Source organism: Suncus etruscus, chromosome 19, assembly GCF_024139225.1.
Source record: "Suncus etruscus isolate mSunEtr1 chromosome 19, mSunEtr1.pri.cur, whole genome shotgun sequence".
NCBI classification, from domain to species: Eukaryota; Metazoa; Chordata; class Mammalia; order Eulipotyphla; family Soricidae; genus Suncus; species Suncus etruscus.
This window is the reverse complement of record NC_064866.1, coordinates 32,833,272-32,855,040: the sequence shown is the minus strand read 5'-3', so window position 1 is coordinate 32,855,040 and position 21,769 is coordinate 32,833,272. Positions and strand designations below refer to the sequence as shown.

At 44.6% G+C, this 21,769-nt stretch overlaps 1 protein-coding gene across 1 annotated transcript in view; it reads left to right on the top strand.

Annotated features, from left to right (window-relative positions):
- Positions 1 to 21,769, top strand: part of WASHC5 (WASH complex subunit 5) — a 68,726-nt gene that overhangs the window by 43,463 nt on the left and 3,494 nt on the right. The window contains exons 19-28 of the mRNA XM_049765661.1: positions 477 to 578; positions 2,631 to 2,810; positions 5,186 to 5,310; positions 9,551 to 9,713; positions 10,456 to 10,558; positions 10,647 to 10,726; positions 15,545 to 15,648; positions 16,322 to 16,451; positions 18,523 to 18,619; positions 21,574 to 21,727. Of these exons, the coding sequence (XP_049621618.1) occupies positions 477 to 578; positions 2,631 to 2,810; positions 5,186 to 5,310; positions 9,551 to 9,713; positions 10,456 to 10,558; positions 10,647 to 10,726; positions 15,545 to 15,648; positions 16,322 to 16,451; positions 18,523 to 18,619; positions 21,574 to 21,727 (1,238 nt within the window). The remainder of the gene's footprint in view (positions 1 to 476; positions 579 to 2,630; positions 2,811 to 5,185; positions 5,311 to 9,550; positions 9,714 to 10,455; positions 10,559 to 10,646; positions 10,727 to 15,544; positions 15,649 to 16,321; positions 16,452 to 18,522; positions 18,620 to 21,573; positions 21,728 to 21,769) is intronic.

The window sequence follows — 21,769 nt, the reverse complement described above, 5'->3', positions numbered from 1 at the left end:
TGCATCTCACCCAGGTTTGATCCCCAAGATTCCATACTGTTCCTGGACACCACCATAAATGATCCCTGCTTGCAAAATTTGGAGTAATCCCTGAACAGTGCTGGGTGTGCCCACCCCCACACAAAAAAAGAACAAGAAAACCACTTACATGTTTAATATCGTGGTTAAGAGTGAAGCAAACATGGTTACATGTTTATGTACCTACCCTCTCTTTTGTGTGTGTTTTAATACCACCATCTTTGAAATGTCATTCATTTCAGAGATAGAAACTGAATTCTAAAGAGATGTCATATATAATAATTCTGTCCAAGCTGTGTGAGATCAAAGAGAATAAAGAAAGGGGTACAAATGCAGTCATCTAAAATTTAGTCAGGAAAGAGCACCAATACTCATTCTAGAATGCTCTTTCCCGTAGTCTTCCACTGGAGTAGACTTTGACTCATAGCCCTTGGGTGATTTTTTTATTTTGTCCATAGGTGGATCCAAAACAGCTGCTGGAGGATGGAATAAGGAAGGAGCTAGTTAAGCGTGTTGCTTATGCTCTTCATAGAGGATTAATCTTCAACCCTCGAGCCAAGGTACCTGTGACCAAAATGTCTCTGCCCTCGATTCTCAACTTGCAGAGATCCTCAAAGGACACTTGGAGCTCTCAAACAAGTAGTGTCCTCCTACCTACTGAATATCCCATTAAGTGATGTTCAGTATAATCAAATGGTGTGGTTTTTGATCATATATTGTATATATTATGATTTTTTTCTTTATAAATATTTTAATTGCTTTATTTAAGCACTGTGGTTACAAAATACTTCATTGTTGGATTTAAGTCATACATTGTACACCATCCTTCACCAGTGCACCCTTCCTATCACTGGCACTGATGTCTCCTGTTTGTCTCTCTCCTTTCTCTCTCTCTCTCTCTCTCTCTCTCTCTCTCTCTCTCTCTCTCTCTCTCTCTCTCTCTCTCTCTCACACACACACACACACACACCCCACTTTGCTTTAGGGAAGACAAATCGCTTTTCTTCACACACACACACATTCTCTCTCTCTCTCTTCTCTCTCTCTCTCTCTCTCTCTCTCTCTCTCTCTCTCTCTCTCTCTCTCTCTCTCTCTCTCTCCCCACCCCTTCTCCTTTTGAAGAAAATCTTTTTCTTCACACACACACACACACACACACACTCTGCACCTTACTCTAGGGCAGGCAAATTACTTCTCTTTTACTTACTTTCTCAGTCTCTCTCCCTTTCTCTCCCCACCCCTTCTCCTTTTGAAGAAAATCTTTCTTTAAGCCTTTCCTTTCCTTCAGTTGATTCTTAGTTTAAAATTAGAAATGTTGTGTCCAGTCCTTTTTTATTTCCTTTGTTTTTGGGGTTTGGGGCCAATTGTGCTTGGAGCTTACTCCTGGCTCTGTGCTCAGGAATTGCTCCTGAAACTTCTCAGGAGATCATAAGTAATGCCAGGGATTGGTTGCATGTAAGGAAAGCACCCAACGTGCTTTATGACCATTCTGGCCCCCAGAATTTTTTTTGGGGGGTGTCACACCTGACAGTGCTCAGGGATTACTCCTGGCTCTACGCTCAGAAATTGCTCCTGGCAGGCTGGGGGACTATATGGGTTGCCGGATTCGAACCAATGACCTTCTGCATGAAAGACAAATTCCTTACCTCCATGCTATCTCTCCAGCCCCCCCTCCCCCAGAACTATTTTTTTGTTTTTGTTTTGGGGTTACACCTGGTGGTGCTCTGAGATCACTCCTGGTAGTGCTCAAGAGGACAGTTTGTGGTTTCAGGGATCAAATCTGGGTCTGCTTTGTGAAAAGCAAGTGTCCAACCCATTCTACTATTTCTCTAACCTGAGAGTTACTTCTTTTTTTTTTTTGGTTTTTGGGTCACACCCGATGACTGCGCTCCTGGCTATGCACTCAGAAATTGTTCCTGGCTTGGGGGACAATATGGGATGCCAGAGATTGAACTGAGGTCCGTGCTAGATCAGCTGCATGCAAGGCAGCACTGCACTATCACTCCGGCTCCCCAGAGTTACTTCTTAACAGAAAAAGTTATGCCTAAAGTAGTTAGGAACTAGGATAATTCTTCTCTATTTGTTTTGCTTAATGTATTAAAGAATATGATCGTTTTCTCCATATATATCTCCCAAAATGGCTAAAATTTGTATCTTTCCTTCTCAGTGAATTGAACTTAAAATATTTTGTTTTAAAACTAAATATGTATTTTTTTCTTAATTTATCTAATGATATTAAAGAAATTGACACTCATTTTCTAGATTCTTTTATGGGAAATGTCTTTCCCAAAGGAATGAAATCTATTCTGTACTGAATGTCTTACATCACTTAGCCAATCCACATGAGGTAGGAAATAAAATCATTGTTTCCAGAGCTGGAGCAACAGTACAGCAGTAGGGTATTTGCCTTACATGCATCTAATTCTGATTTGATCCCCAGTATCTCATATGGTCTCTCAAGCACCAATAGTAATGATTCCTGAATATAGAGCAGGGGTAATCCCTGAACATTGCTGGAAGGAGCCCCAAACCGAAATTTAAAGATAAAAGAATATCAATAAGAGTGGGTAATCCATCCCATTTTTATAGATTCATTTTCCCCTTGTTCACAGCCAAGTGAGTTGATGCCCAAGTTAAAAGAGTTGGGAGCTGCCATGGATGGATTCCATCGTTCTTTTGAATACATCCAGGACTATGTCAACATTTACGGCCTGAAGATTTGGCAGGAAGAAGTCTCTCGAATTATAAATTACAATGTAGAACAAGAATGTAATAACTTCTTGAGAACAAAGGTACCTGAGTAAATTTTCCAATTCTTGACTATTTGTTACTTTTGACATTTTCAGTATAGTCCCAAACCCCCAATGCCAACAAGAAAAATTTGGTAAATATTTATTGAACAGGAAGAGCCACTTGATAATGAGTAAATTTTTGTTTGGGGGCATACCCAGCAGTACTCAGGGATTACTCCTGAGATGTACTGAACATGGGTTGGCCTCATGGAAGGCAAAAACCCTACCCACTATACCCACTATACTCCAGCCCCTTGGGGAGTATATAGTGCAGAAGGGCACTAACCTTAGCAACTTGCTATCCTGCAGAGAAAGCACACACAGTTAAATGACTGTAGAATGGAACTATTGTGATCTTTGTCATGACCCAAGTGAGGGAAGGTCAGAAGACACAGAACTTCAGGGGATCTTGAGCTGCCTATATATAATTGCCCGTGATAAAGGTGATTTTGTTCTAACTTACAGATGAGCTACCAGACTGTTCATACATTGTCCATTCCTCCTAGCCATGTCAATATTCTAATTTCTTAACATCTTCAACACATGTCATACTTTTTTAATTCTAGGGGCTAAAGAGATAGTATGTATGATAAGTTACTGAACACTTGCATTCCATGCAGCCAACTTCAGTACATACCCAGCTTCCCTGAACATGTGCACTCCTCCTGAACACTGCTAAGTATGATTCAAGTCCGCCCTCCCAAAAATACTTAAAAATTCAATCCATACTGGAAAATGGGAAGTATGTGATTATTAGCCACCTATATGTCTTTTTTTTTTTTTTTTTTTTTTTTTGGTTTTTGGGTCACACCCAGCAGCACTCAGGGGTTCCTCTTGGCTCTACGCTCAGAAATCACTCCTGGCAGGCTCAGGGACCATATGGGATGCCAGGATTCAAACCACCATCTCTCTACATGCAAGTCAAACGCCCCACCTCCCACACTATTTCTGACCCCTTATATATCTCTTTTATAGAAATGTCTATTTGCAAGCTTTGCCCATTTTTTAACTTGGTTTTTGTTTTTTTGTTTTTTTTGGTTTTTGTTTTGTTTTGTTTTGTTTTTTTGGTGGTTTTTGGGTCACACCTGGCAGTGCTCAGGGTTTTTTCCTGGCTCCGTGCTCAGAAATTGCTCCTGGCAGGCACGGGGGACCATATGGGATGCCGGGATTCGAACCGATGACCTTCTGCACGAAAGGTAAACGCCTTACCTCCATGCTATCTCTCCGGCCCCATTAACTTGGTTTTATAAGCACCAAATTCTCTTTTATTTTTTAAGTGGAGTCACACCCACTGATGATGGGGAATAGGTGGCTCTGGGCCACTCTCAGAGACAGGAATCTAACAACTCAGTTCTTGGTGGTACTTGGGGCCATAAGGGTGATGCTCAGAGAGCCACAATAACAGTGCAGCACCATAATCAAACTCAGAACCTCAGCCACACATAACTGGCATGACTTCCACCCCTGATGGCATTTTCCTCAGCCCAAGCACCAAGTTTAATTTGGGAAGGAGTTCCCTCCCAAGCAATGCTCAGGAGGCCCAGGGTTTCTCCTGGTGATGCTTGGGACATCGGGTACTGGTGAATCCAGCCAAGGTCAGCCACATAAGTCATGTACCCTCACCCCTCTACTATCTCTCCTGATTACCAAGATCCAAAGTCTTGGTTGGTTGGTTGGTTGGTTGGTTGGTTGGTTGGTTGGTTGGTTGGGATGCCGGGATTCGAACCACTGTCCTGCATGAAAGGCGAACACCTTACCTCCATGCTATCTCTTCAGCCCCCAAATACCAAAATTTAAGTGCAAGAATTATTAGTTAAGAGTTAGTTATTAATTTATAAAATAACTTGAGTTTTTAATTTAGGAAGCTGATCAGGCAATGATTTTGAAAGATTAAATGTCTTCCAGCCTTCTGATATTTATTTTTATATTATGCCTTGACCTAGAAACAGCCAGAAGTTCCGATAACTTGTCAACACTTCACTTTTGCATAAATATTTCTTAGCTATGCATGCTATATTTAAGCATTATTCAAGGGATATTAATGCTTTTTTTTTTTTTTTTTTTTTTTTGGGGGGGCACACCCAGTGGTGCTCAGGGGTTACTCCTGGCTGTCTGCTCAGAAATAGCTCCTGGCAGGCATGGGGGACCATATGGGACACGGGGATTCGAACCAACCACCTTTGGTCCTGGATCGGCTGCTTGCAAGGCAAACGCCGCTGTGCTCTCTCTCCGGGCCCAATGCATTTTTACTCTTTGAAACCAAGGAGCATTTATTGCTTTTCTTTCTGCAGTGTTAATTTTGATGATGTGGGGAAAGGACCACTCTATTATACCTTATCATCAATTGCTAATTATATCTCACTCTTGTGTTCCAGATTCAAGACTGGCAAAGTATATACCAGTCCACACATATTCCAATACCAAAGTTTACCCCTGTGGATGAGTCTGTGACGTTTATTGGCCGACTCTGCCGAGAAATTCTACGGATCACGGACCCAAAGTAGGTGTCTCTAAATTCCACTGGGTCTTGGACCCAAACAGCGTATTTTGAGCATGTGCTCAAAATATTTCCTTGGTCCCCGCTAAAACTGTAATGAACCCTTCAAACTGGATTCATTAAAAGAATGAAATTGGGACCAGAGCAGTAATAAAATTGATAGGTACTTGCATGCAGCTTGCTGACTTGGGTTCATTTCCTGGAATCCCATGAGCCTAACCAAGAGAGATCCCAGAGCACAGAGCTAGGAGTAAGTCCCAAGCACAGCTGGTTGTATTCCAAAAACAGAAAAAAGTAGTGGGTTGGAGCGATAGTACAATAGGTAGAGAACTCTTGCCTTGAGTGCAGCTGACCAAGGTTCTATCCCCAGAATTTCAGATAGCCCCCTGAGCCTTCCAGGAATGATCCCTGAGCACAGAGCCAGGAATTAGCTCCAAGCACCACTGGTATGCCACAAAAAGAAAAGGGGGTGGGGGGGAATAGGGAGGTGAGACTAGCATATAGACACTAGTGGCTCATACCAATAGTGACTTTCCCTTGGGTATCTGATGGGCAGTGCAGAACACCAGTGGCTTACACTTTAATGTCACATCAGACAGACTGTGCCAATAGAAATGGTATCGATGCCCAAATTTCCTGTTACACTTTAGTTTGGCTGCATCGAACAATGGTACACTATGAATGAAGCTGCTGGGTGGTAAGAAACACAAATAGTAGCACCAGTTTCAGTGTTAAATTCACCTTTTCTTGTTGTGTGTATTTTCCTCTGTGTGACTGAGGATGCTCCAAACCAAAGAAATAGATCACAGTGACCTGAAGTGCCATTTTTTTCTTCTATTTATCTCGCCTCTTTCCCTTTCCCAAATAGTGTTCTACTTACATGACCTGCCGATCTCCACTAGGATAAAACTGGGTTGTTTTGGGGGGGAGGGGGGGTTTTGGGGGGAGGCACACCCAGCAGTGCTCAGGGGCTACTTCTGGCTCTGTTCTCAGAAATCACTCTTGGATGGGGGGACCATATGGGATGCCAGGGATCAAACACAGGATCGTCGTGGGTCAGCCGAGTGCAAGGCAAACGCTCTACCACTGTTCCACCACTCTGGCCCCTAGGGTAAAACTGTTTTATTACAAATTGGTCACCCAGACTACATCTAACTGTGGCCACTTCCCCTATCCTAGTTTCTGAGTCTGTACTTGTCAGTTCTCATCTTGATCTTTGACAATCATTTTGTTTCTTCTCCCTACACCCAAGCCCTTGAGCTCGGAAGAAATAGCATTTATTGAGAACTCATCTTGTGCTGTCTTCTCAATGCTTTTCATAATCCCTTCATTAGCCCACAGTAGCATTACCTATTAGGAGGCAGACAGTTTTTCCATATCAATGATGAAGTCACTGAGACGTAGAAAAACAAAGTCACTCACCCAAGGCCTCACTTATATTTTTTTTTGTTTGTTTTGTGGCCACATCTGGCAGTTCTTGGGTTACTCCTGGCTCTGCAATCAGAAATTATTCCTGGCAGGCTCGGGAAACCATATGGGATGCTGGGAATCGAACCCAGGTCCGTCCCTGCTTGACAGTGTGCAAAGCAAATGCCCTACCACAATGCTATTGATCTGGCCCCAAGACTCCACTTTTTAAAAATGGTCGATCCATTTATTATGATAACATAGCAGGTAGGGTGTTTGCCTTGCACACTGCCAACCCAGGTTCGATCCTTGGCATTCCATATGGTACTATGAGCCTGCCAGGAGTAATTTCTGAACCCAGAGCCAATAGTAACTCCTGAGAGCCACGGATTGTAACCCCAAAACCAAAATAAACAGGTCAGCTCAAAACAGCCCCGACCCCTCTAACTACAGAGCCTACCAGCACCCCTACAGTGAGTACCTTTACTTCCAGAGATTCAGTTTTGGTGGTAGTGGACACACCTTGCAGTGTTCAGGGCTTCCTCCTGGCTCTGTGCTCAGGGGTCACTACTGGTGGTGCTCAGGGAAGCATGTAGTGCTAGAGATCTAACCTGGATTGGCCATATGCAAGGAATGTATTTTAACCCCATTGCTCTCTCTGCAACCCAGTGAATCAGAGTTTATATGTAGATCAGATAAGGAACTCAGAATAAAAATTATCTTTCATCATCTTAGCAGTGTCTGCAGTAATCCCCACAGATCCCATTTTCTTCCTTGAGCTTCAGTTAAGTAGGTTGTTCTAAAACCAACTGATGGAAAAAACAGTGGCCATGCCTGAACAGATGCACACTATGTGGAAGGAGGGTGAAATCATCCAGGGGGAAATCCTCTCTCTCTCTATCCATGCAGTGTAGTTGAATTTAACCTGAAATAAAGGCCCCAGACATGTCCCCTTGGTACGGCCTTCACATTAAAGTTGCTTTTGTCTCTCAGCACTAGGAAGCTTGCCAAACTATCTGTAAGATTCACCCTTAAAGTTCCACCAGAAATGAGTTTGGGGCCCGGAGAGATAGCACAGCAGCGTTTGCCTTGCAAGCAGCCTATCCAGGACCAAAGGTGGTTGGTTCGAATCCTGGTGTCCCATATGGTCCCCCGTGCCTGCCAGGAGCAACTTCTGAGCAGAGAGCCAGGAGTAACCCCTGAGTACCACCAGGTGTGGCCCAAAAACCAAAAATAAAAAAAACAGAAATGAGTTTGGTCTGTAATTCATGGACCAAAAGAATAAGTGATTCAGAGTTTCAGGGCGGCGTTGTGTGTTTTATTGTGGGGAGGGTTCTTTTTGGAGGGTGTGTGATTGGGTTTGTTTGGGGCTTTCTTTGTTTTGTGCCTTAGGGCCACTTGTGCTCAGGATATAACTCTTGGCTCTGTGCTTGGGAAATCACTCCTAGCAGGGTACCAGAGACCAAATCCTGTCATGAAAGCCAAAAGCCCTACTCACTGCCCTATTTCTTTGGCTGCAGTTCAAAGAGTTTTCTAAGTTTGCCTTTCTCTGTACCCAAAGTTCAATCCTTGAAGCATTTCTAGAAGACTCTTCCTAGTGCCACGTTAATATTTGCTGAAAGATTGGCCTTGGTTGGCATTTCCATGTCAAACACTAATTTTATCCAATTGGTCATGTCTAACTAAAGACATGTAGGGTCAGGGACTGGGTGATGGACACATGACTGATGAAGCTTGAAAGTCAGTTTTTTGTAGTTCTGGAAATGATACTTGTTCCTCTCATTTACTTCTCAATTCATGCTTCTCTACTCCAGGTTCTCTCTTAAGTTCCCTTTTAAGCCTAATTTAATAAGGACATGTATGTATTGGTGTTTCAAATTGAAGATGTATCATCTGTGGAGCTTGTTAAAATTGCAGAAGCTGGGCTGGAGCAGTAGCATGGTGGGTAGGTCACTTGCCTTGCACGCAGTCAACCTGGGTTCAGTCCCCAGCATCCCATATGTTCCCCCATCACTGCCAGGAGTGAGCAGTGATGCTCTGATCACAGAGCCAAAATAACTCCTGAGCACCATGTGGTGTGACCTAAAAACCAAATAAAAAATAAATAGGTAAATAAAATTGCAGAAATTGGACTTTTATCCCATACCTATGAAACCAGACCCCCGGAATTAAATATCAGCGTCTAATTTGAGCACTTTATGTTGACACCTGCACAAGCATTATAAGAACCATCTTAGCATTTGTTGTCCATGAAACAAGGATTCTTAGATTTGTATGTCACAGGAGATTTTTTATGTCTAAGGAGAGGAAAAGGGGACCTAGCACAAAGCCAGGCATGAAAGAAGTGCTCAGTGACCATTGTTTATTGTTGTCATTGCCACCAGCACCCTCTAAAGTCTAAAAGGAGTCCTTGGTTAGCGACCAGAACTGAGAGGTAAATACTTTCTTCTCCCCATCAAAATATGAGTTAGGGCATTGGTATTCGAAGTTTCTTTCTTACCAACATGGAAATGATGCTAGATCCATTCAAAGAGAGCCCTAAAGAGGGACAACCTGGCAGCTGCATTCAACTCTGACCTGTGTTCTCAACCTGCTACCAGACTCCAGCCCAGCCCAGGGATAAGCATTAGTCAGACCCTTAGCAATGGAACTGAATTCTGCCTCCTTGGCCTATTGGGTTCACTTGTTTGGTTCAGTGAATGCTCGACCAAGAGAGTATCAAATACAGACCTTGTCATCATTGTCCTTCCTGTGGAACACCCACATTCTGTTGTATCCCGCCTCTTTCGGATGAATTCAGGACACTTGAGTGTTCTCTGTCTGCTTCTTATTCTAGAATGACATGTCACATTGACCAGCTGAATACCTGGTATGATATAAAAACTCACCAGGAGGTGACCAGCAGCCGCCTCTTCTCAGAAATCCAGACCACGCTGGGGACTTTCGGCCTGAATGGATTAGACAGGCTTCTGTGCTTCATGATTGTCAAAGAGTTACAGGTGAGAGGTTGGAGCCATAGCACGGTGGGGAGGGCACTTGAGTCACACACAGACATATGGTTTGATTCCTGGCACCCCATATGGTCTCCTGAGACCTTGCAGGAGCTATCCCTGAGCACAGAGCCAGGACTAAGGCTTTAGCACTGCTGGGTATTGTCCTCTCCAATTATGAGAAAGATTAACATGTAAGCATGTTGTCCGGTTGCTACCTGGAGGCTGACGAGGTGATCTCATCACTTTCCTTGCATTATTTCCTATGCTTGACCATAGGCTTAAGTAAACTATTCTTGTTGTATAGATAAAAACGGAATCTGGGGCCAAGCGGTAGGGCATTTGCATTGCGCACGTTAACCTAGGACAGACCTCAGTTCAATCCCCCGGCATCCCATATGGTCCCCCAAGCCAGGAGCAATTTCTGAGTGCATAGCCAGGAATAACCCCTGAGCGACACAGTGTGGCCCAAAAACAAGACAAAACAAAAACCAGAATCAACCAGAATGGCCCTGTCCCACATTGTATAGTTTAGACTGTTTCTATGTTAAGTCTTTGAAACAGCAACTCTTCTCCATAGCTTTATTTCTAAAAGCACCTGGAGGTTTCTGCTTTCCCCAGAGCACTGTGTGATCTGGGCCAAGTTGTGCCCTACATAAGATATAATGAACTGGGGCAAAAATTCATTTGAATAGAGTCATCTTACTCATCTTTTTCACATTTGACCTTTGATCTTGCCTTCTTCTTTTAGAATTTCCTCGGTATGTTTCAGAAAATCATCCTGAGAGACCGAACTGTTCAGGAGACTTTAAAAACCCTCATGAATGCCATCAGCCCTCTAAAAAGCATCGTAGGTAAATGTCCGGAAATCAGCCTGTGACAAGGCCAACTCTGTGTACGCTCAAGTTTGTTTAAGTAACAAATTCTATTTTAATCCTTTAGCAAATTCGAATAAAATTTATCTTTCTGCCATTGCCAAGACACAGAAGATATGGACGGCTTATCTCGAGGCTATAATGAAGGTATGTTATGGGAGAGGGTGATAACTTTTTAGTTATCATTTCTCTGTAATATTGCCTATAGCAATTCTCTCTTTCATCATTCAAAAAATAACCACATGAGGTTGGAAAGATAGTACAACAGGTAGATACTTGCCTTGCACACAGCCGACCCATGTTTGATCACTAGCATTCCATATGATTCACCAAGCACCGCCAGGAGTAATTTCTGATCACAGAGCCAGGAGTAAGCTCCCTGAATCACTGGGTGTGGCCCAAAACAAAATAAAATCTACATTTTACACTTTATTATAATATCTACATTAATTTCTTCATCTTCCTTTTGAGGCCTTTTCTTTTTTTACTTTTATTGACATACTGTGGTTTACAGTATTATTAATGTGTTTTTTGGGGGGTTTTTGTTTTGGTTTGGTTTTTTTGTTTTTGTTTTTGTTTTGTTTTTTGGGCCACACCCGGCGGTGCTCAGGGGTTGCTCCTGGCTGTCTGCTCAGAAATAGCTCTTGGCAGGCACTGGGGACCATATGGGACTCCGAGATTCAAACCAATCACTTTTGGTCCTGGATCGGCTGCTTGCAAGGCAAACGCCGCTGTACTATCTCTCCGGGCCCGGTTTTTAATGCATATAATTCCAACACCATATCCATCACCAGTGTACCCCTCCCTCTCCCAAGGACCCCAACAGCCCTTCGCGCAATCTACTAGACTAAGAAAGTAAGACAGACCGAAGAGAGGAAAGCACGGTGCCAGGGGGCTAATAACCTTGTGGCCTGAGAGCCCGACCTCCCTACCTCATTCCATTGTATTGCCTTAAACCTGCAGTCATTAGAAGAGCAAGGAGTGTCCTACAGGCATTTGCCTTCTGTGCTAATCTAACAAGAAGGGGCAAAACATTCCAAAGTGGGTTTTTCTCAAGAGCTAGTTTTTCTGGGAGAAGGCAGTGCTAAAGCAGTTCTAGGACTGGCCTCTGCAGCTCTCTGCACTGGCACTGGTTTCCAGGTTGTAAGGTATCATAAGCTGCCCATGTTTCCTTTCTCCTCAGTGTATGTGCCTTACCTTACCCCTTTGTTCCAATACCTCCAACTTGTGAGGGTTGGTTCTCCCTTTGGATCTTCGTTGCTCCCTTGCTATGAATCTTTTAAGTCCCACAGATGAGAGGAGTTCATTCTATATCTATTCTTTTCATTCAGTCCTCCTTCAGCATGTTACTGAAAGTTGTAAAATTTTATTCTTTCTTAAAGCTGCTTAATATTCGGGGCTGGAATAATAGCACAGCAGGTATGTCATTTGCCTTGCACGCCGCTGACCCAGGTTTGATCCCGGGCATTCCATATGGTCCCCCAGCCTGCCAGGAGTGATTTCTAAGTGCAGAGCCTGTAGAAACCCCTGAGCGCTGTCGGGTGTGGCCCTTCCCCCCAAAAAAGCTGCTTAATATCCCATTGTATCTACACTAAAACTTTGTGATGCATCTTTTTTTTCTTTTGGTTTTTGGTTTTGGAGCCACATCCAGTGAAGCTCAGGGGTTACTCTCGCCCCTGGCTTGGGGGACCATATGGGATGCCAGGGGATCAAATTAAGGTCCATCCTGGGTCAGCCGCATACAAGGCTTACCGCTGTGCCATCGCTCCGGCCCCTCATGATGCATTTTTTGGTGGGACCTGTTCTTTTTTTTCTTTTTTTTTTGGGGGGGGGGGGGTTGGTTTTTGGTTTTTGGGCCACACCTGGCGGTGCTCAGGGGTTACTCCTGGCTGTCTGCTCAGAAATAGCTCCTGGCAGGCACGGGGGACCATATGGAACACCGGGATTCGAACCAACCACCTTTGGTCCTGGATCGGCTGCTTGCAAGGCAAACGCCGCTGTGCTATCTCTCCGGGCCCGGGACCTGTTCTTGACAAGGTTTTTCATTGCCCATTATCCTATCCTGAAGAACGCTTCCTTTTGGCCATGCTTTTTTGGGGAAGCAGTTCTTGTGACAAGAGTTGCTTTCACACAGTTAGTGATGGGACTTGCTTCTTTACATAACCAGTTCATGTTAGTTTTGTTCCAACAGCTGCACCCCTCATCCGCTGCTTTTGTCTTTCTCTTCCATCAGTGTGTGTAAAGTAGATGATATTCTCTAGTATTTAAATTACCCTCTAAATTGTCTATAGAATCCATGAAGAATGTGGAAAGGGGGCCGGAGAGATAGCATGGAGGTAAGGTATTTGCCTTGCATGCAGAAGGTCAGTGGTTCGAATCCCAGCATCCCATATGGTCCCCTGAGCCTGCCAGGAGCCATTTCTGAGCGCTAACAGGTGTGACCCAAAAAAAAAAAAAAAAAAAAAAAAAAGAATGTGGAAAGAGGAAATCAATGTCTTTAATGGAACTCCCTATTACCTTAGAATATCTTGTCTGCTTTCCTGCCTGTTGACAACCTCAGTGCCTAAGGACCTCTTTGTCTCCTCCTGTGCTCTTTCTGTCATTTTTGGAGGGTCCAGTACATTCAAGAACCCTTTATTTAACACCCAGCAGGTACAAAACTGTATTGATTACCATGATACAGAATTAAATAAGAAAATGCTAGCTCTCTCCTCGAAAACCACCTTACATTCCAGTAAGAATGGATTTCTTGGTTAAAATAACAAATCTAATTCACTGCTAAAAAATATCACCAAGGGGGCCCGGAGAGATAGCACAGCGGCGTTTGCCTTGCAAGCAGCCGATCCAGGACCAAAGGTGGTTGGTTTGAATCTCGGTGTCCCATATGGTCCCCCGTGCCTACCAGGAGCTATTTCTGAGCAGACAGCCAGGAGTAACCCCTGAGCATCGCCAGGTGTGGCCCAAAAACAAAAACAAACAAAAATATCACCAGGGCCAGAATTGTAGCACAGGACGCATGCATAGCATACCCCAACCTCAGTTCCATCTGTAGATACATATTGTGCCATACCCACCACATCCAAAGCACAACCAGGTGTGGCCCCGGAGCCTCCCACCACCCAAACACTGCCAGGATGACACTTGTGATCCCCAGTATTACAGGTCCTAAGACGCAGCACCACATTCTTGTTTAGAACTAGCAGCTCAGTTGGCCAAGATTCACCAGGCACCTCTGAGCACCTCTGTGTGTGTGTGTGTGTGTGTGTGTGTGTGTGTGTGTGTGTGTGTGTGTGTGTGTGTGTGTGTGTGTGTGTGTGTGTGTGTGTGCGCGCGCGCGCGCGCGCGAGTGAGCCAAGTAGCAGGAACAAGGTTATCACCTTCCAGGCTCCTTAGTGCTTTAGTCATATTCAAAACTTGTTGTTAAAGCGAGCACCAGAAATAGAAAATCTTCAAGATTCAGTAGGCTTTGAAAAGAACGAGTTGTATTAATCTGCTTTACCTCTTTCCATTTCTCCTTTGTCATTTTCTTTTTTTAAATTTTAGTCACACCCAACAATGCTTAGGATTATACTGGCTTTGTATTCAGGAATTACTCCTGGCGGTACTTGGGGACCATATAGCATTTCGGAAATCAAACTAGGACAGCCACTTGCAAGGCAAGAGCCCTTCCCACTGTGGTGTCACTCTGGCCCAGATTGGTATTTTCAAGGAAATTCTTTGAATAAAGTCCCTGAAGTAAAAACAATTAAAGGCAAGGGCAAGGTTGATGTTGTATAATTATATAAAGGCATTATAATGCAGCTGTCTATTTTTTCTCTCTACCTTGCTAATCTTTTTTGGTTAGCTCTTCTAGAATAGGAAAAAGAGAAATTTAGCGAAGCAAAAAAAATTGCCATCTTGGCTTTATAATGCCAGCAAATTAGACTGGGGCATGAGCTGATCTATCTCTCTCAATCCTGATACCCATTTTTCTGTCATCTCATAGTCATCCTGGCCATCTCCATCACGCCGTCTCCATTACTACCTGGAAATTAGTCAATTCACAATGCTAGCAGACTAGATCACCAACCTGTTCCCTAACTAGCCTGAGAATTATAGCTCCTCACAAATGGTTTTCACTGCTATTATGTTTTACTTGGTGCACATAAAAGAATTGGTCTGCTACAGTGCCTAGACTTCTGGAGATGCCCAACAGTGTTCAAAGTAGAAAAATAAAGCTAAGAGCCCCCAAAGTAGGCTGTCATTGTTACAAAGAACCTTTTTGAGATTTTCATAGCTTATTTTTTAAACCACTTGATCCAGTCTATAATCTCATGTAAGGTAGACAGAGTTATGTTTACCAAGTATTCAAGGAGCATAGGAGCCAGAGAAAATAGTCCAGTAGAAAGGCATTTGCCTTGCAAACAGCTGATCCAGATTTAATCTCTGGTACCCAATATGGTCCCCCAACTACCTCCATCTCTTAACACCGAATATAGCCCAACAACAATGAAAAGCCTTAAAAATAGAGTATTAGGCTGGAGAGATAGCACAGCGGTAGGGCATTTGCCTTGCATGCAGAAGGACGGTGGTTTGAATCCCAGCATCCTATATAGTCCCCCAAGCCTGCCAGGAGCGATTTCTGAGCGTAGAGCCAGGAGTGACCCCTGAGCCCGCCAGGTGTGACCCCAAAAAACAAAAGAATAGAGTATTAGCACAAAGTGGTTTCAAAGTTTATAATAAGTAAAGGAAGTGGAGCTTCTAATAGCTACTGGTAGAGAATGAGTGACTAGTGAATCGCTTGTAAAATATTCACCTTCAGGGACTCCTGAGTTTAGTATAGACTAGTCAAACAGGACCTGTGCTCCTGCCACGGGTGAGAAAGCCAGTTCCAGAGTCTTTAAATGTTCCCCTGGAGCGCTATCATCCTTTCAGTAAAATAGTGTTGGCACAGTGTTGACTTACTGTTTATGCACTGGTTTGCAGGTTGGACAGATGCAGATTCTAAGACAGCAAATTGCCAATGAGTTAAATTACTCCTGTCGGTTTGACTCCAAACATCTGGCAGCTGCCCTGGAGAACCTCAATAAGTAAGTGTCAACATTGGTGACAACCATCTCTGGGCTGGGAAGTTTGTTAGCATCTTGTTATCTCCCTTCTCCACCCCCCCTTCTCTGTCTCCCAGGCATCTCGCTTCCCTCCACTCATGATTCAGTCCATGTCTGTTAATGAATCTATGTAGGCCAGACACTGCGCCAGACACTTTTCCAGATTGAGAAAGTCTTTATTACCACATCCACACCTCCCTTTCCAGAGAACTGAGCCACTCATCAGAGTGGGCCACCAGAGAGCATCGGAAGTGCCTTGATTGAAGAAATGGCTGTGGGTCCTGTACTATTGCCATCTCCTCTGCCTTCTCCAGAGCTTGTGCTCTTTTCGGCCCCAAGATTTGCTGCGGCTCGCTCACTCTTGTCAGTTACTTTTTTTAGACAAAGTAAATGTTGAAAAACAGTCACATTCATTGAGAACCATTTGAACAGGGAAAACCTCTTTTGTATATGGTCTCACTCCCCCAGAGGAAGCACGTCTCATGCAGTTTTTTCCACTTGGTGAAAACAGAAGATACAGAGCATCAAGCTCTGCTTTTCCTGATGAGGCTATTGAGAACCTGAGAGGGCCTGTCCCAGCCCATGCTAGCAGCTGTATAAGTCACCTCGTTTCTAACACTCATCTCTCCTGTGCCTTTTTTCCTCTTCTGTGTAGGGCGCTCCTAGCTGATATTGAAGCTCACTATCAAGACCCTTCCCTTCCATACCCCAGAGAAGACAACACGCTCTTGTATGAGATCACATCCTACCTGGAGGCGGCTGGCATTCACAACCCCCTAAACAAGGTGGCCGATGACGGGACTGAGTGGCATGGGGGAGGCAAGGGCGGTGCTGATACTGGGAGGACCTTCTTCCACCCAGAGCTGCTGTCCCAGTGTCAGATGGGAAAGGTTCCACTCTGCATGCCCTGACTCTGGAGCATGGGGTTCAGAAAATCCATTACTGTCAGTGGTGGCTACAAGGTGAAATGTGCTGTGTGTGTAGAAGAGTCTCTGTGTTCTCTGGGGCTTGCTCTTTGAGGTGCCAAACACCAAGGCTTCCTGCCCATTGCTTCACTCCATAGGAGACCGGTGTCATCATCATCATCTGGGCTATGCAACTTTTTCCTGCCAAAGCCTGAGGACTGCAGGTTTTCTTATCAATGGGTGTCAGGTCTCATTTGGTGCCGAGCCTGTTAACAGCCCTTCATGTTTTGGTACTAAAATCACAGGGTATTACCCTCAGCCCTTAAAAATCTCAGCACCCTTGGGCCGGAGAGATAGCACAGCTTGCTCACAGCCGATCCAGGACGGATGGTGGTTCGAATCCCAGCATCCCATATGGTCCCTCGTGCCTGCCGAGAGCGATTTCTGGGCACAGAACCAGTAGTAGCCCCTGAGCACCACCAGGTGTGACCTATAAACAAAGAAAAAAAATCTTAGCACCCTCTAAAATCTACAAAATGTGACACTGGGTTGGGGATAAAAGATGATGAAGCTGGGCTGGAGCAATAGCACAGCTGCCTGGTGTACAACCAACCAAGGTTCGATCCTCAGCATCCCAAATGGTTTCCTGAGTACCACCAGGAGAGACTTTTGAGTGCAGAGCCATCACCAAGTGTGGCCCAAAGACAAATAACATCAACAAAAATGATGGACTAGGAACCAGAGGGACAATACAGTGAGTAGGGCCCTCCCCTTGCATGTGGCATATCCAGGTTTGATTCCCAGCATCCCATATGTTCCCCCGAGCACTATTCTTGGTGATGCCTAAGGAGAGTCAGAAGTGATTCCTGAGCACTGCAAGTGTGGCCCCAAAACAAACCCAATGTATGCTGATCCTTGGAATGGGGATGCAACTCGGATGCGAGAGATTGGCCTCTTATGAGTTCTGTCAGACCTCAGAGGAGCCTGACCCTGGCCCCCTGCCTCCCTGAGCACCCCTGGGCGTGTGGCCCCTTTAAACAATAAACTCAAGCAGAGAGAATGCAATTAAATAGCACCCAACCCAATCTGTGCCAAGCACTTGCGGTGACCTCACTTCATCTCCCAGCAACTCTGAAATGTTCCTTTGTCAGGGCAGGAACCTGAGACTAAGTAACTTCCCCGGGGGCCAGCTCCTCACTCACAATCCTGGAGCCGGGGAGTCTGACCAGATCCAGTGCTCCACATAGGATGCCCACTTCCGCCCCTGCCACCAGGAAATCGGGCCTACTGGGAGCAAGGAGCTGCCTCACTGGGCCCAGGAATGGGAGAAAGACCTCTAGCCCACCTATCTGGCACTTCCCAAGGCAGAGCACAGGCCCGAGGGGAAACCTGTCTGCTCCTTACTGTACATTATTACTGCTCTGTGCTTCCTTCTTCCTTCACGAAGCTTCCCTCCACCTCTCCTTATCTGCTGTGGTCACTAGCTCCTCATGATCTAGCTGATCAGCTGCTTTTGTTGATAGTATTAAGAGGAAGAAGACTGAGAGCTTTCACGGTAGTAATTGCTAATCCCTGAGCAAAAGTCTTTCCTTCCCTAAAAGGAATGTTTTAGTTACTGATGGTGGGGTTGGAGTCAATGATAACAAATCAGTAGAACCATCTGCTTTTGGGTAGTCGGGGGCCGGAGCAGTGACACAAATGGTAGGGCGTTTGCCTAAGACGGACCACGGTTCTATCCCCCAGGGTCCCAGATGGTCCCCCAAGCCAGGAGCGATTTCTGAGGGCCTAGCCAGGAGTAACCCCTGAGCTTCACCAGGTGTGGCCCAAAAACAAACCGAAAAAGCAAATTGAAGAGCAAATTGAAACAAATGGAAGCTTTGTGTTTGAAAAGGTTCTACAGCTATCTACATTCCTGGTAACCACATCTCTTCTCTTATCTTTCTGTTTCCAGATATACATAACCACGAAGCGCTTGCCCTATTTCCCCGTGATCAACTTTCTCTTTTTGATTGCCCAATTACCAAAACTTCAGTACAACAAAAACCTAGGTAAGGTGTGACATTTATGTATTTATAATAAAGGATGGTAACAAGTGGGGCCGGTGAGATGGCTGGCGCTAGAGGTAAGGTGTCTGTCTGCCTTGCAAGCGCTAGCCAAGGAAGGACCTCGGTTCGATCCCCCAGTGTCCCATATGGTCCCCCCAAGCCAGGGGCAACTTCTGAGCCCTTAGCCAGGAGTAACCCCTGAGCATCAAACGGGTGTGGCTGAAAAACCAAAAAAAAAGGATGGTAACAATCAACTTCAGCCAGAGATAGCTCTTGTACAAAATCTGTCTCATGGGAAGTTTTTATTTCTCCTTGTTTTGTTTTTTTTTTTTTACTTATATGAATATTGGCGTAGGTGCATCTGAAATAAAATGATTCTTCATGAAATGCAGATTATAGGTATAATACAAACAGGCCAATGGTCTTATCATTTCTAGCAGCTGATTATTTGACTTGTAAAAAAGAGTATGACATTCGCTTTAGTGTTGAGTAACCAGTAGTGGTAAGGAAGTTCCTTTGGTTCACGTTCTGTTTATTCAACTAGCGTCAAATGCTAACTCTGCGTCTAAGACCATGGTGGGAAGAAAAATAGTGTCGAGGAGACAAAGCTAATCCAGGAGCTGCTAGAATTCTATGACAGCTTTTCCTAGGAAAATTATTCATACAAACAGTTGGCATCCAAGTTTTTGCATAAATTTTTCCTGTTCCAGAAAAATCAACTTTCTTTTAAACGTTTTTCTTGTTTAGTTTTTGGGTCACACCCAGTGGCATTCAGGGTTTACTCCTGGCTCTGCACTCAGAAATCACTCCTGGCAGAATCAGAACAATATGAGATGCTGGGGATCGAACCTGGGAAAGAAGGCAGGAGTGATTGTATCGTATAGATGGGACTTGCCTTTTAAGTGGCTAACCCAGGTCCAAACCTGGGCTTGCCAGCAGTAATCTCTGAGAAATACAAGGTGTGCCTGCCCCCCCCCCCAAAAAAAAAAGAGTAAGAAAAAGAAAAAGTGTGGCTTCTGGGACTATGCATTGTTTGAGTGATACCAGACATGACCCACCCTTCTGAGCCATCTCCCAAGCCCTTGGAGTTTTCATTGGACTTCCCATAATGGCAAAGAACATTTTTTTATGTTCTTAATGGCCATTCCTATAAAACTTTTTTTTTATTGTTGTTGGGTTTTTTTGTTTGGTTTTGGTTTTGGTTTTTGGGCCACTCCCGCCAGCTCTCGGGGTACTCCTGGCTCTGTGCTCAAAAATTACTCTTGGCAGGCTTGGGGGACATTATGAGATGCTGGCGTTCGAGTCCAGGTCCAGGCATGTCGGCTATATGCCAGGAAAATGCCCTACCACTGTGCTATCACTCCAGCCCCTAGAACTTTCTTAAGTATTCATTCAATTCTTCTGCTTGTTTTTAACTTTTTGTTTCGTTTTGAGAACATTCTAGTGATGATAAGGGATGACTCCTGACTCTGCACTTAGAGATCATTCCTGGTAATGCTCAGGTAACCAGATAGGGTACTAGAAATCAAACCTGGGCCAGCCACATGCAAGGCAAACCCTGTTGTAGTTACCACTCTGGCCCAATTCTTTAACCTATCTATAAATCTATTTGATTGATTTTGTTTTGTTTTGTTTTTGGGTCACACCCGTCGGTGCTCAGGGGTTACTCCTGGCTGTCTGCTCAGAAATAGCTCCTGGCAGGCACGGGGGACCATATGGGACACTGGGATTTGAACCAACCACCTGAGGTCCTGGATCGGCTGCTTGCAAGGCAAGCACTGCTGTGCTATCTCTCCGGGCCCTATTTGATTGATTTTTAACCACTAGGTTGTAACTTGACTTGAACATGTGTTAGTTGTATATTGAGGTTTTATCTCACAAACTGGTTTAACTTGATTTTCTCATCAAAGAACTCTGCCTATCCCAAGTTCATGTAACTAGTCTCCTGTGTGTTTATTTACCCAAAGAAGCATTTATAGGCTTATCTTTTATATTGGTGTCTAGAGTCTCCATTTCAAATGAATTAGATCATTTTATGGATAGTGAGAAATAGCGGTCAAAGATTTTATTTTTATTTGCTTAGATATACAGGTTTTTGGGGGGGGGGGTTTGTTTTGTTTTGGTTTTGGTTTTTGGGCCACACCCAGTGACACTCAGAGGTAACTCCTGGCTCTGCGCTCAGAAATCACTCTTGGTTTGGGGGACTGTATGGGATGCCAGGGGATCGAACCATGGTTTGTCCTAGGCTAGTGCAGGCAAGGCAGATGCCTTACCGCTTGCACCACCGCTCTGGCCCCAATATACAGATTCTTGTGTAACATTCGTTAAGGGTATATGTCACATATTGGAGCAAAAATAATTGTTTTTTAATTTTGTATTGGGGGGGCCGGTCACACCCGGCAGCGCTCAGGGGTTCCTCCTGGCTCTACGTTCAGAAATCACTCTTGGCAGGCTCGGGGGACCATATGGGATGCCAGGATTCGAACCACTGACCTTCTGCATACAAGGCAAACACTTTACTTCCATGCTATCTCTCTGGCCCCTAATTTTGAATTTTTGACCACACACAATATTGCTCAGGTATTACTTCTAGCTCTGTAATCAGGTATCATTCCTGGCTTGGACCATACATGTTACCAATGATTGAACCAATGTTGGTCACAAGCACCTTAACCCCTGCACTATCTCTGCAATCCTATACAATATTTTAGTAGTTTTTACTAAAAGACCATTTTAAGATATTAAAATTGTTACCTTAACAAAAGCTGATTATGGGCAAAATCAAACCACTTTATTGAATTGACTATGACAGCTAGAGGCCACCACCAAACCAGCTCTAATTCCAAATGTCCACAGTCTTTATTCCCTCCAAATTATCCTCTGCCTGGGCCCCTTCTAGCCCTCCTGAGCCTTCTCTGCACACGTCACTGGAAACTGGTGCTTCTTGTTCCCTGCAGGAATGGTCTGCCGCAAGCCTGCTGATCCTGTGGACTGGCCTCCTCTCGTCCTTGGCCTGCTCACCCTGCTAAAGCAGTTTCACTCCCGGTATACAAAACAGTTCCTGGCACTGATCGGCCAGTTCATCCGCTCCACAGTGGAACAGTGTACGAGGTAGGCAGCCAACCTGGGGAAATAGCCCATGAGCCTCACAAG